This window comes from Alexandromys fortis, unplaced genomic scaffold (genome assembly GCF_014885135.2).
Source record: "Alexandromys fortis isolate MF-2015 unplaced genomic scaffold, M_Fortis_MF-2015_v1.1 scaffold_137, whole genome shotgun sequence".
NCBI lineage: Eukaryota > Metazoa > Chordata > Mammalia > Rodentia > Cricetidae > Alexandromys > Alexandromys fortis.
In genome coordinates, this window is record NW_026068009.1 from 4,480,270 (window position 1) to 4,495,760 (window position 15,491).

Sequence of the window (15,491 nt, forward strand, 5' to 3'; positions counted from 1 at the left end):
CCTACACACATTTGATAAGTTGAGCATTATTTACTTATGCAAATGTAATTTTATAGGTTCAGTCTGAATAGTTGTCCCATTCAGTTCAGATTTTGTAAACCACTTCTAATTAATGTAATGAAAACCCAAGGCAGCATAGCTTAAATGTAAAGATGCTTATTTGCCTTCCATTTCCAGTTTTAACACAAGAGATTGGATGGCCCCATTGGCCTGGCTTTCAGTGGCAATTTTTCAACAGAATGGCAACACACTGTGGTGGGGCAGCTTGTGTGCAAGAACATAACAATGAAAGCAAGAATCAGAGAAAGACAGTTTGGCTGAGGCCTTATATAACAAATCTTTTACATCCCAAGATATTATTCATAGGGACCTATGGACTTCTAGGTATACTTCAGTTCTTATAGTTTTTAATTACTCCAAATATCTTCAACATGGGGACAGGATTCCAGGATTCCATGGAAACTTAATACCACATGCAAACTGCAGCATGGGCCTTTTCTTATGTTAATATTGGGGTTCCTTTACAAAATGCTGATTTTCTATGATCAGGTGACCAATTACTTATTTCAGTGTAGACTATAGGACAATCAAATTTACTCTTACTGTTCATAAACCTTCTAATTCTTTTATGCCTCTTTCATTCTGAAGTGTGTCATGTGTGGACTTGATTCATGGGGTGGGCAGGTTGTCATTTGAGAATACTTTCTGTCTTCTGTACTTCACAAAGGTTTTCCATTCTTTTGACTACTCATCATCTTGATAAAGAAAATCATAAGATGCAAAGATGATGCTCCCAAATAGTTTCCCATCAAGAATAAGCAGCAAAGTGAAGAATCTTTGCTCTTTCTGAACTTCAACCATTTGCTTAGTGCTATAAAACTGTGGGTTGGCTGGTTCCAACAACTGTATTTCTCAAAGACTGTTCCCTTAACTATTAAAAAACAACCTTTCTAGTAATATGACCTTTTAGTGACACTATTTTTGAGTGATTTTTAAAAATATTACCATATACTCATTGCACAAAATATGTTTCATTATGGTCTTTTTTCCATGTATGTTTTATACTTTGATCACATTTCTGTCAATACACATACTTGCTTCAATTCCCTCCTTACTGATTCCCACTATTTTTAGTCTTTCTACCCCATTTTCACACATCCAACTCATCTCTCAGCTGCTAAAGTGAACAAATTGCATCATTTGAAGGAATGAGTTGTCTATGAGTTTCCTTTTAATTTTTTTTGTGAGTCCACACCTTTCCACTATTGAGGTTCAGAAAAAACCTTAAATGAAAAGAGTGGTCTATTTGGGTATCAAATGACTTGTTTGATTGACACTAATCATGGTCTGACCCCTGCAGCGAGAGCTCCTGGATGTGGTGGATAACTACGAGTCTGCAGTGATTGTTGCCCCCACATCCTCTGGAAAAACCTATGCTTCCTACTACTGCATGGAGAAGGTGCTGAAGGAGAGTGACGAAGGCGTGGTTGTGTATGTTTCACCAACAAAGGTAGAGACCAGTGCATGTAATATTTTTTCATGCCAGAACTTATTCAGAAATATTAGACATGGATATGCAGTAGATCTAATTTTTTTCATTTATTTTCAGGAGTTAAAATTAGCATACAAAGTAATGGGCTTCCTAATAGAATTTTCCTACATAGATTTTTTGACCATCCTTCACCATTCCCCTTTCCTACAATATAATCCCCTCCACTAAGTTCTTCTGTAGCCCCATTTCATTTTCAAATTGCATTTCTCTTCCCACCTTACGACTTATTCCTTCTTTCATGATTGCTTTTCTACTTTCATGACTTATACTCACTCTCACCACATTATACATAAACATGTTCTAAAAACTAAATTTTATGAACCAAATGTCAGAGATAACATTTGTCTTTCTGAATATGTTATTTTGCTTAATTAATATAATAATTCCAAGCTTCATACATTTTTCTATGAACAACACTGTTTCATTCAATATTTCAGTAGAATTGTGTAATTGGAAATTTTCTTTTTCTATTAATTTACTCTTGGACATCAAGAATGCTTCCATTTCTGAGCTATTGGGATAGTGGAAATATGAACATGGATGTTCACATATCTCTTTAGTAAGACTTGAAGGCCTTTGGGTATATACTCACAAAGAAGTGATGTATCTAAGCCATGAGTGTTTCATTTCTCATGCTTTGTGAAACCTCAATAATGATTTATATAATGGGTATACCAGTTAAAACTCTTACACATAGTGACTAAGGGTTCTCTTTTCCACATATTTTCCTCCAACTGTTAACATTTGTTTTGATTTAACTATTCTAATTGGAGTGAGATGGGATCTCAGATCTTTCTCAGGCTTTCTGTTGTCATTTAGTGAGCTTCAGAATTCAGAGGTAATAGAATTTTTAGATGTTTATATTTTTATATTTGCATATTTAGATGTGGATGTTTAAGACTAGTGATTTGGGCAGTATTATTATGCATGCTTTTGGTCCGAGGTATTTCTTTATTCATGATGTACTTGAGGATACATTTGCCTACTTTTTATATTGGAGGAGTTGGCCATTTTAATAATTCATCAACTTTACTGTAACATATAATATATCTTTTTTATGAACTATAATGAAATATACATTTATGGATCAGGCTTTTACCTTAGCTTATTATATTTATTCATACCAATGATAGTATGTAAATTTTTGTATAATCAGTATTATTCACATTTTCATTTGGGGTTGTCTTTATTAGTGTTTTTTCCTATTGCTGTGATAAAATACCATGATCTAAGAAACTTTGGGAGGAAAGGGATTATTTTAATTTACACTTCCACAGCACAGTTCATCACTGAGAGAATCAGGGTAGAAGCCCAAACTGGGTAGGAACCTGGATGCAGGAATTGATCCAGAGGTATGATGTTTCCCTCAGGGCTTGTTTCTCCTGCTTTGTTATAGCAGCAAGAGCCACTTGATGACAATGTCCACAGTGAAGTGGGCTCTCCCACAACAGTTATTCATCAAGAAAGTTAACAATTGGGCTGGACTTTTAAATATGTTTACAGATATATTTTAAATTTTACATTTTCATCTATATGGTACATACCTTTGGTACTATAAAGTGTGTAATAGATGCTTGAAGGTTTATAGAGTCCACTGGCCATGCTGCCTGCTAGATCCTAAGTGAGATTATGCAGATTTGTATATGTATTCAAACTTCTGACATCTATCTGGAGGAGATTCTGAAATATGATACAAATCTATTTAGGCTTCTTCCTGTGATAGACTCAGATCACAAGTGGTGATTTTTCAACTGTTGTGCTATTCATGTTGATTCTTGTGCTATAAAGGTTACGTTTGCCATTTTACTTTCAGACAAATGCTTTCTATTTCTGTTTTACAGTAGCTTGTTAATCAAAATTTAGAATTTTAATGCAAGAGCTCAAATGGAGAGTTTTTCACTATAGAGTGGGTAGAGAAAATGGTTTGTTATTTTTCCTGCATAGTAAAACATAGTTTTGTACATCCCCAGCAGTCCATCAAATTATGCTAATCTACCCTTTATTATGTAGCTAATACATCTGTTTTCCTGTCAATCAGGCGCTTGTTAATCAAGTGGTAGCGACTGTTCAAAATCGTTACACAAAAATTCTGCCAGCTGGTGAAGTTCTGTGTGGTGTTTTCATTAAGGAGTACAGTCATGATGCCCTTAACTGCCAGGTTTGACATTCTATTTAATAAACTTTACATCAGATTATATAACAATGTCACATCTTTTTGACTATAAATCTAACATCTTTTCAAAATTTGTAAAAATAATTTTCTTGAATTTGTGAAGGATAAAACTATTTCAGAGAAAATATAAATTTGTTATATTCTAAAGACTGTGAAAGATAGAACTTATTTTATCTAAAGATGCTTTTGTTTTGATTTAAACTTTACATTTATAGATCATTTATCATGTTGATCCAAAAATCTTTCCAAGCTACCAAAACTTAGTGGCTAGACACATATTATCATAATTATTTTCTCTTGTTAAAGATATTTTAGTTAGAAATGTAGTGTGTTATTGTCATTAATGAATATATTGCAGTATTAATGAAGTTATAGTTTTCTTTCTTATTGAATTTTCAGATCAGAAATTATGATAAAACAAAAATTAAGACATACTTGTAGAACATTATGTAGTTAGACTTGGCAATATGCAGCCTGGATTGTTTTTCAAAGAAACATCTTCCAACATAATTTCTCTGTAGTGTTAGATTCAAAAGAATCAAAATAGTTAAAATTAATGACTTTGACTTTTATGTATTTTTCTTTTTAAGCTATTTATTTTGTTAAAGCAACCTTTTTATTCTTTGATTATTGTATAAATGTTTGAAGTATATTAATTATATCTACCCACCCCCATTGTTTCCTTCTACCTTTTTTTCTCCCTCCAACCCATAGGCCTCTAAGTATCATGTCTCTTTCCCAACAGCTTCCAAGTGCCAATAATTCCTCTGCGGGGGTGTGGCCTTGTGGGCTGCTTTTTCATTCATGCTGGAATTTTGACTGGTTTGATCTTCTGCAGGTTTTGTATAGAGATAACCACAGTTACTGAGAGCGCATGGGTGGACCTGCCAGGCCTGGTTCAGAAGACTCTACCCCTTGCCCTGACTCTCACCTTCTTCTCATCTCCTTTACTGATTATTTCCTGAAGGAGTAGGGAAAGAGGTCAATATAGGTGACCCATTTAGGGCTGGACACAGTTGGAAGGCTCATAAACAAGAATCTGCTCTTCAAATATGAGATACTCCTATTTTATCTCAGGACAAAATTAAAGTTTCATGTGGTTCAAGCTAATACATCAGAAGTGTAATGAATCCAATCCTTAAATGTGGTATCAGACCTTAGTTATTAGAGATACATCCAGGACTGAAAGCATTGCTTCCTGTAGTTTTATATCTATGCATGTTCTAAGTGTTACTTCACACCCTACTGTTGTTTTTAGGTGCTTGTTACCGAGCCTGTCTCCTTTGAAAGTCTGCTACTCGCTCCTCATCGCCAAAACTGGGTGAAGAGGATCAGATACGTCATATTTGATGAGGTAGGCTTTGTTTTACCTCTCAGGCTATCTTCCTGGGGATCATAAATATTGCATGTCTTTGCTGCTTTGGGACATCCACCCCTTGGATGGAATTCAGATTAGGAGGTAATTTTCTTCTGACCATTTCCCCAACTGAATCACCCTCTTGACTCACTTCTGTTGTGACTCTATAGTATGTATTGGTGAGAGTTTTGCATGTGTGAGGAACTGGTCTTCTTTGGGGATGTTGTAAAGAAACATAATTAAACTCATGACTCACGTTTCCCTTGATAAAATCAAAATCCTGTCCAGTTTCCAAAGCAAAGGTTTTATGTGCCAGCAAATGATACTGATGATACAAACAGTTCTGCCTGTCATGATCCTTAAGGAAAACAAACGGCCTATTCAAAATGCAGTTTTATAAGTATGTTTTTTAAAAAGAAATCTGTGAAGAAATCCAGAGATAGAGAGAGAAATTTATTGTTAGTCTTAAAGGGATAAGGTAAGGAAGCATTTGCGTCCAGTTACAAAGGAGGTTCTGATCAAATGGGCTATATTTCAAGTAGTGAACCTTTGCTGAGGTACACAGGTGGCTCAGGCAATCTGGGAGGGGCCAACAGAAAACAGATGTCAGCTTACTTCCTCATCTCCTGAGATATAGCCACAGCTCAGAAATTAGTCAAAGTTAGAAAACCAGAGAACCTGGAGTCTCACTGAAGTAGTACCTGTGGATCAGTGTCCCTGAGCACTAGAGTGGAGCGAAAACCAATGTAGATGCAGACGTTCTGATGGAAGCCACTTAGTGGAATTCTGTAGCAGCATCGTTCAGTATACTTATTCAGAGTACATTCTTTCATTCCTGGATTTTAAGCTGAAAAGAAAAGAGCCTATATTTAGCTTATTTTTACTTCACTTCATTAATAATAAAGGTGATTAATAATTTGTAGTCCTGGAGATTAAATGCAGGCCATTAAAGTAGTTCACCATTGTCCAAAATCCCCAGCCTTTTCCTTTGTGTTATAAACTTGAAATTACCAAACAATCCTTGTTTTTATATGTTTTATACTGACTTATCATGTTTATTTTTAGTTAACCTATATGATTTGTATTCTGGGGGCTTTTGATAGTTTTATTTAAATAATACAAGGCCATACATAATGATATGTAAATACCTATGTAAAAAATTTACAAAGCAATCTAGAACACCTAGTTGTAGCTTGAATTCCAAACCCTGAAATGATGTAATATTGGACACTTCAGTTTTTTCCAATTTTATATGAGGGCAACTGCTAAAGGCTTCGAAGGCTAGTGTCTATTCTGTTAAAGTCAGGGAAATTGCATTGCAAAAATTAAAGTTAAATATTTAGTGGAATTGTATGTCATCTTGTCAGGGTCCAGCCTTGATGTAAATCATTTCTTGTATCAGAGAGGAGGTGTGGGAATAAAAAACACAACTCTCTTGACTTTATAGGGAAAGAGTTTTCAGGGATCCTTCATGAAATCCTGAATTCACATTCTGAAAATCACCTGTGTTTATTCTCCAAACAGCTTTTATATCAAAACATAAACTGAGGGGGAAGTTCTTTAGCATTCTGTTTCCTAGGTAGCAGGGAGAATGAGTGTGGTCACATCCATACCTTTCTATGCCCATTTTGTCACATCTTCCTATCTATGTCTGCTCTCTATGGCTGTTCTCTCACGTAGGCTGAAAAATATCTCTTCCACAAATGACCTCCTAAATTATAATAGAAGGAGCAGAAAAACATTAGCATATTCTGACCATCTGCTTAGGATGATATCAGGCTGTCTCACTATCAAAGGCTAGGTGACCACCTTCTATATGGCATATGCAAATTTTGCCTTGCTAGGTTGCTCAGAATTCTGATTGCCATACAATTAGGAATATTGACCTGTATAATCTGGCTCCTACATCATCTGACCAAGAAAAAGCCATAGAGGTAGTAGAAAATATGAATTTATGCATCTCTACACATGATATAAAACTGCTTAATGGATAGTAAGTCTTTTAAAGGCTATTTCCAGGGGTCAAATTTAACTTGTTTATTTAAGATGACATTCAAGAATCTTTCATTCATCTAATTTAATTTGGTCATGCATTCATTTACACAGCCTCACTTGAGGCTTCTCTACAGGCTGGCATGGTGTCAATGCTAGAATTATTCAGATTTGCAGATATATATTAAGTAAGAAAGACAAGATAAGTGAGAGAACACAAAAGCTTATATGCTACCGGTGGTGCTTCCTGTAAAGATCAAGAGTGTCCGTCACAAAGCAACAATGGCAGAAGGCAGGCTGGAGGACCATTCTGGAATGGATGGATGATCCACGGAACCTTTTGAAACTAGTGACACTAAGATGAACTTCACTGTTGACAGAGGTTTCTGTCCCATCTGATCTTGCAACTGCTCAGTCCCAAAGAAACACACAGAGGCTTACATTAATTATAAACTGGTTGGCCCTATTAGTTCAGGCATCTTATTAACTCTTATATCTTACATTAGCCTATAATTCTTGTCTATGTTATCCATGTGGCTTGATATCTTTTATCAGCGAGGCATCCTCATCTTGCTTTCTCTGTGTCTGGCTTACGAATGCAAATTGAGCCTTTCGTCTTCCCAGAATTCTCCTGTTCTGGCTGCCCCCCCCCCTATATTTCCTGCCTGGTTACTGGCCAATCAGCCCTTTATTAAACCAGAACAAGTGACAACTCTTTACAGAGTACAAGACCATTGTCCCACAGCACTTTACAGATTCAGAAGCCATGGTTATATATGTTGGATTTTCATATTATTTCTAAGAATATTTTGCATACTGAGACAGCTATGTGAAAGCTCTGGCATGGGAAGTATTTACTAAGGAACAAAGAAATGACTGCTGTGTGGGGGTAATTGTAAGACTGGATGAGTGACTTCACATGATGCTGGAATAGCAGCAGAGGACCAAATATGCCAATCATTATGTATCCCATGAAATACTTGCATTTATTACACAAGGAATGGAAAATATAATTAACTACTGACATGACTAGATATTATTTATCTTTGAAGGATACCATTATTTTGTGTGATGCCAAGAATGTAGGTAATAAATTAGGGCAATAGTCACGAAAGTACTGCATAGTAACTTAGGTGTGGTGTTTTGTCAGTACACATGGCAAAAAATACATAAGCCTGAAAGAATGTTTTGAAAGCAAAATAAAAAGGAGTCACAGGTGGATTGATTAAAAATATTAAGGAAAATTCAAGTGTCGAGATGTTATTTTAATTTGCAATTCTTAAAACCAACCTGTCAATCGAAAGCATTCTTTTCTTTTATAGGTACATTGTCTTGGTGGAAAAATGGGAGCAGAAATCTGGGAGCATCTCCTTGTCATGATCCGATGCCCATTTTTGGCCCTTTCAGCTACCATAAGCAACCCTGAGGATCTTACTGAGTATGGATTTTGTTCTACTTTGGACAGAATGTTTATCTATTTTGAAAGTTTAGATTTCATAATCCTTACGGGTTTTAAAGTTATCTCAATTTCCAGTTAACTCATAGCACTCTAAATATCCAAGCTGCTGTCTCTTTAGGTCTTTCTGATAAGTCTTGGCAACTCTCTACAAAGAAATACCTAGAACCCATTGGGTCAGATCTCCAGTTGAATAGAAAGTATCATGTCATAGCTCCAGAATAAAATGAGAGCTATATATTCATTTTCTTTCCCTCACCCCCTCTACTAGGAAACATAAACCAAGATGATAGAATGCTACATTTGGCCATAGATTCAAAAATCATCTCATTTTGTAGATTGACTTGTTTAGAAAGGAAGCAGAGCTTTCTTAATTGAAAGCTATACATCCCTTTATTAAGCTCAAAGGTTGACTACTGATAACTATTTATCCCTTAGCATCTCCCATGTGTCACATTCCATCCAAAGTACTTTGCATACAGTAATTTTGAAAATATCAATATACTACTATGTCCATTGTTATTATTAGATAAAAGTACTTTTACAAGTCTATTGATTTTTAAACATAAAAGGCAGCCACAGAAACATTAAATGTTTCATGCAGGATTCAGAGTTAATAGTAAGGAAGTTAGAAATTTATTTCAGGTTATGTGGCTCTAGAAATAATTTCCTTATATGAAAATTTTAACACATAAATTTTTCTGTATATAATTATTTATTTTCTGCCTCAATAATGTATGAATTACTTTTGTGTTAATGTGAACAAAAATACCTTAAGAGAGAATGCCTTTATTTAGACTCAGGGTTTTAGAAAGATTTCAGCCCATCACAGTGGGAAAGGCAAGGAGGTGAGGCTTCGACCATGGAAGTGGGAGCCTGAGGTGGCAGTTTGTTTACATGACAGCAGACAGGAAGCAGAGAGAGCTAGATGAGAACCAGTGGCTAGTATAACCTTTGTGATAGCTGATGCTCATTGTCAATTACTCTTCAAAGTCCCGCTGCTAGTGACTGACTTCTGCAGCTCCTACCTTCTAATGACCCCACTGTTTTCAAAATAATATCAAGGACTGGTAGCCAAGTGAAGCATGAACCATTGGGAATAGTACTGATTACAATCATAAGTAATATGTCTATATTTTAAAGGTGGCTCCGGTCAGTAAAGAGGTACTGGAAAGAAGTAGACAGTGCAACGGGAGAAAAAACTTTGTCCAAAAGAAATTCTGGCTCCCGTGGCAGTCATCACGAAGACCAAGCACAAGCCAGACAGTCATACAAAGTTAGACTTGGTATGTATGCTCTGTGTAGCTGTATAGCTTTGTTTTGTTTGTTTGGCTATTTTCTTTAAAATTATTTCTCTCATCACATTTCTGATAATTTGGAAATCCCACTCTTCCCCTTTCAGTGATCTATGGAGAGAGATACAATGACCTGGAGAAGCACATATGTTCTGTGAGACAGGGTGAAGTATGCTTTGATCATTTTCACCCATGTGCCGCACTAACTACAAATCATGTAAGTAACAGCCTTTGTCACAGTTGTTCCATGTAACAACACTGTCTGGCTAATAATTGAAAATACAATGCTGTTCAGAATGCAACCGAAGTGCAACTTAATGCTAGAATGCAGAGGGAACGCTACAACTTTATTTTAAAAAAGAACAGCAGTGTTCTTTGTTTCAGTAGTTTCTCAATATTAGGATGCTATCAAATTCCTCAGAGTTTAGAAACTACTAAACACTTTAACTTGATGATTCTTTTAGTTTGGGGACATTATTTCTGTCCATTCCCCCCCCCATCTGTTAAGCATCCATGTCTGCCTGTCTCTCTTAATTAGTACCATTAGTGAAATGTTGAGGACAGGATTTAATCTCTGCTCTCAGTGCAGCTACAGCTTTGAGTGTAAAAGCCTCATATGTGAGAACTTGAACAATGTGTATGACCTTAATCTAGAAACACGTGCTTCCCATTGCCATCACAATCAAGTACTGCCTCTGATAATGACTCAGCAAAGTAGAGACCTTGATATTCAATGTCAACAAGTCTAATGAATGGTTAGGAGGTATCAGTTTTTAAAATATTTCCTGCTAGGCATATACCTGTCTTCCTTTCTCCTATCCCTTGAAAGTTTCATTTTAAACTTACATTGGCCTATAAAATGATTCCTATTTCTTTCTCTTCCTTCCAAAACCTGAATAATTCAGTATATTCTAAATTCTGGTACAGTAATATGGTTACTTAATTATAATTCTATTCTTTTTAAAGCTTTACTGGACTTTTATTTTTTAAAGAGCTAAGTATGACCTTGAGAGCTAAGGTCTTTCAGGGGCTTTTCTCACTTATATTACATTTACTGAATGTGTTTTGTTTGGAAGCCCTCATGCTACTACCCTGTTCCTCCCAAATGCCATATGACAATTCACAGATCTTGGTTTTTCTTTTTAGGCTCTTATAATATGAAGACTTTTTTTTTCTTTCTTTTTTTTTTAGAATTTTGCTGTGTTTTTGTCAATTGATTGGTTAAATTCTCCACAGCACTTTGTGTTTGTGTGTCAGCAAAATCAGATTATCACTGAACCTTCAGCACTTGTCTTTCAGTGTTCTGAAATAACTGCTGCGGGATGAATTTCCTGTAGCTCCAGTTACTAACACATTGTGGTCTGAATACTGGCGGTTTTTAAAGAATAGCTGATTTGAATACTCACACATTTTACCTCTTTTAACCATCACAATTGTAAGATGGATATTCTACTACAACTTTCATTTTACCAATAATGCAGGTGAGACATAGACAACTCACTCACTACTGCACTAAGCAAATGGTACAGACCAGATGTAATCTCAGACCTTTGATTAACTTCGTGTTGACATGAAGGATTTGTCTATCACATCTACTGATGAGTGAACACCACATGACAGCATTTGACTGTATGCATTGCAATGACTTCCAAAGGCAATGATATGAATATGAATATGAAGTTTTTCTAGTAAAACGTTTGTGAGGAAAACTTCTCTTGTTAGTGGCAATGGCCCAATTCAAACTCCAAACTGAACTGAACTGAACTAGGGAAGATATCCTATGCCTTAACTTATACTGAGAATATAGATGTTAAGCCAGTCTATCAATAATAAAGAAATCCATTTGTTCCCTCTCTTTCTTCCTTATCCCTTCTTTTCTTTCTTGTTCTTCCACACTTTCTGATATCTACAGATTTTCAGATGTAATCATCATAATCCAGTATCTTTAAAACTAGCACAATACTTTAAAAATTACTTGTTTTGTATAAAGTGATTAAGAGATGTTGCCTTTAAAGAGTTTCAAGTATATTGGTTCAGTGCTTGCTGCAAATGCCTTCCCTCTCTTCTTGGTAGCTATTAATGGAATAACTGGAAAGCAATAGAGTAGCTATAGTATGGTCTGACCTCATGCGACTTCTACAAAGGTCATGCTCTTGCATAAGTCTTAAGAGCTTTAGAATTTGGTAGCAAGGATATAGAGTAATTTCTAGGCTTAGGTATTATTAAAATGTTCTACCCAGAGCCCATACCCTCAAAGACCACCGAGGCCAGATTCGATGCAAAAGAAAAGAGATTTTTAAATTATTACAGCATGCCGGGGGTCAACTACCCCACACAAAGGCAGAAAGGAGGCAGGGACTTCTTTTAAAGCTTACTGAGGGGAGTGCCTAAGGAAGTATGGTCATTTTAGATAAGATTAGCTTAAGCAAGTGTCAATCAAAATAGTATGTTCTAATTGTCTGGGGCTAGTAAAGGGCTGGTCATGGGCTGGTCAGGGTTACAGTTTGGGGGCATGCCTGAACAAGTCCAAGACCCTACCCTTGAGCTGCTGTGGAGGCTGGCTCCGCCCAGTCCTGGCCTAATATTGCTTCTACCAGGCCTCCTCTTAGCTGTTGGGGGTGTTGGAGATTGATTGTCCTTTATTCATGTCTTTTCCTCAGAAACTTTAGTTTCAGGAGACTGAACCAATCTTGTGTCAGACATATGGCTAAGATTCATATCAATTACCTAGTTTATTTTCACAGCAAATTAGTGACACAGACATAACTAATGTTTTATTTTATTAGTTATTTTATTAGAAATGAGAAATAAAATTATTTATTTTATTAGAAATGAGGAAACTGAACCTTGTGTAAATGTGTAAGAAACTTAAGCAACCCTAAGCCTGTGACCGAACAGAAGATTTGTATTTTTAAACTTATGAGGAGTCTTAGATTAATTTTTGTTTCAGTTTGGTTTGGCTGAAAAAAAAATAACCGCTCTCAAGTGATAATTAAAAAAGAAAAGAAGGCTAACATCAGGGCTGCGGGTAGATGGATGTCTCTGTAGTTATCAAGACTCTGTAGAAGACCTGACTGAGTTTCTTTCCCAGCCACAACTGGGTGGTTCACAACAGCTTCGGGGGATCTGTCATGCTGCCTTTTGAGGAATCTCCCCACATACACATAGTTTTAAAAACTATTTTTAATAAGCAATAAACTCAATACAATCCTCACCATTTATCCAGCATTTAATGCTCAAAGCAAGCATTTCTTGTAAATATTGTCACCCCATAGGTAAAATAAGATAGTAATAAGCTCAATTTTATTTTAATCATAGATTGAAAAGCATGGATTCCCTTCTGATCTTGTCTTTTCACCTCGAGAAAGCATCCAGCTATATGACACTATGCTTCAGGTCTGGAAGAGTTGGCCCCGGGCCCAGGTAAAGGATCTTCATGGAATCCATTCTGTTATGGTAGAGTCGACATTGCTCTTCAGAAACACACAGTCACTATTTCTATCATTTGCATTTAAATTGCATTGCTAATCATTTAAAATGATTAGCAGACCATTTCCCAGATGATATGGCCTCCTTATACCTTCTCAATTAGATGGGCTAGAAACAGTGTTTAATATCAATTCCTGAAAGTGTTCCTTCTTTCTTCTTCCCAAACATTGTGGGAGCTGGGTCTCCTTTCCCACTCCGTGTTTCTAGTCCTAAGATTCTTTTCTTCTCACATTGTTCTCTATGTCCTGAGTGATGGTTGCTTTCCTTGGAGACCTCTTTGCTCTGTCTTCTTGCCTTTGAAGAGTTTGCACATAGTTCTTTTTTTCTCATAATTTTTTAATTAATTAATTTATTTATTTATTAAAGATTTCTGTCTCTTCCCCACCGCCGCCTCCCCTTTCCCTCCCCCTCCCCCAATCAAGTCCCCCTCCCTCGTCAGCCCAAAAAGCAATCAGGGTTCTCTGCCCTGTGGGAAGTCCAAGGACCACCCACCTCCATCCAGGTCTAGTAAGGTGAGCATCCACGAAACTGCCTAGGCTCCCACGAAACCAATAGGTCCAGTAGAATCAAAAACCCAAATCAGGAGCAGAAGGAGAGAGAGCACAAGCAAGGATCTCAGGACCGTGAGGGGTGCACCCATACACTGAGGCAATGGGGATGTTCTATCAGGAACTCACCAAGGCCAGCTGGCCTGGGTCTGAAAAAGCCTGGGTCAAAACAGGTCTCGCTGAACATAGCGGACAAGGAGGACTATTGAGACCTCAAGAACAATGCACATAGTTCTTGTATAATAGAAGGTACAGGGAGGTAAGAGAAGTCCAGCCACCTCTAACCTAAGAGATTGTAAAACATTCAGGGAAGAATGTAATTGAGAAATGGCTTTAGATTTTCTGGATATTATTTTTATGGAATTTTATGGTCTCCATTTCCCAGGACCTGTGTCCAGAGAACTTCACTCATTTTAAGAACAAAATAGTTATTAAAAAGTTGGATGTTAGAGAATATGAGAAGAAGTTAAAGGAAGAATTCACAAACTGGATTAAAAATGGGAACGAGGAGCAGGTATTTTTACACATTTTGGGCAAAGCACTCTATTTTATTTTTTGAGTTGTGTCATTCAACCAATAATACCATTTCTCTCCTTTGCTGTTTTCATTATTTGTTTTAGACTTTTAAGTTTGATTTGCTGTGCAGTAATTCCAACCTGGATCAAAAAGAGAAAGGATTTTTTTAATCTCTTCTCCAGTGTACCCTAAAACTTGGCAAGAGACTACAGGTTCCTCTTGGAATTGATGACAAACAAGAAAGAATACAGGGCATGTACTTGGGATTATTGGTGATTTTGGCAGCACAGAGATGGGACTCGTGGAGTTGAAACACATTTTCTCTTTTCTTCCTTTATTAGATTTGGAGTTTTATTCCCTTTAAAAATAATTGTTTGAGAGTTTTAGGTATAATGTTTTCAAATTCACTCCCCGATTCTCCCCCTCCAAATCCTCCCATAGTCCTCCTACCATTTCCCCTTTCAACTTCACGAGTTCCTTCTTAAACTCAATGCTTCCAGTGTGTGAGTGGGTGTGGGGCCGTCCACTGGAACGTGGGTAACCTATCAGCATATGTGAAGAACACTGAGTGTCCCCTTCCACAGCAGCCATCTTTGGCAATGGCTGCTCAGCTAGGGTGAGACTCTGTGAGCCCCTCCTCAGTTATGCTGAAATTACTTCAGGACTGATCTTGTGAGCTCCTTTGCAGGCATCCACACTGCTGTGAGCTCATGTGCTCCATATCCCTGTCATGTCTAGAGACACTGGTTTGCAGCCTTGAGGTTTTATTCTTTATGACTTTTATTTTAAAATTTAAGAATTATTCAAGTACTAGAGTCTCACATTTATTTTGCTTAAGCTTATAGTCTTAATTTATCATCAAAAGTTGAGATTTCAATTTTTTTTAATAGCATGCATTTTTTCATGTGATCCTCTCCCCACCTTATACCTTGATTTGTTCTTTCGTTTATTTGGAAACATGCTATAATTAGATTATATTTCCCTGTGCTTATCTGGTCATTCAAAACCTCTTAGTCAGGTTGGCTATACTTGCCTCTGCTGCATGGAGAGGGCCCCTTTCTCCAGCTACAGTGGAAACAGCACCACTAACTGAGAAATCCTTTTCCTCTTGCC

The 15,491-nt window shown here is 36.7% G+C and overlaps 1 protein-coding gene across 7 annotated transcripts in view; it reads left to right on the plus strand.

Moving 5' to 3' along the window:
* The window catches only part of LOC126513430 (probable ATP-dependent RNA helicase DDX60), a 479,040-nt gene that overhangs the window by 325,455 nt on the left and 138,094 nt on the right, over nt 1–15,491 (plus strand). The window contains exons 17-24 of one of the 7 annotated variants that reach the window (XM_050161806.1): nt 1,361–1,510; nt 3,591–3,710; nt 4,984–5,079; nt 8,397–8,512; nt 9,674–9,816; nt 9,933–10,042; nt 13,144–13,248; nt 14,248–14,376. The exons of the other annotated variants lie outside the window; for them this stretch is intronic. Of the exons in view, the coding sequence (XP_050017763.1) occupies nt 1,361–1,510; nt 3,591–3,710; nt 4,984–5,079; nt 8,397–8,512; nt 9,674–9,816; nt 9,933–10,042; nt 13,144–13,248; nt 14,248–14,376 (969 nt within the window). The remainder of the gene's footprint in view (nt 1–1,360; nt 1,511–3,590; nt 3,711–4,983; nt 5,080–8,396; nt 8,513–9,673; nt 9,817–9,932; nt 10,043–13,143; nt 13,249–14,247; nt 14,377–15,491) is intronic. 7 annotated transcript variants of the gene reach the window in all.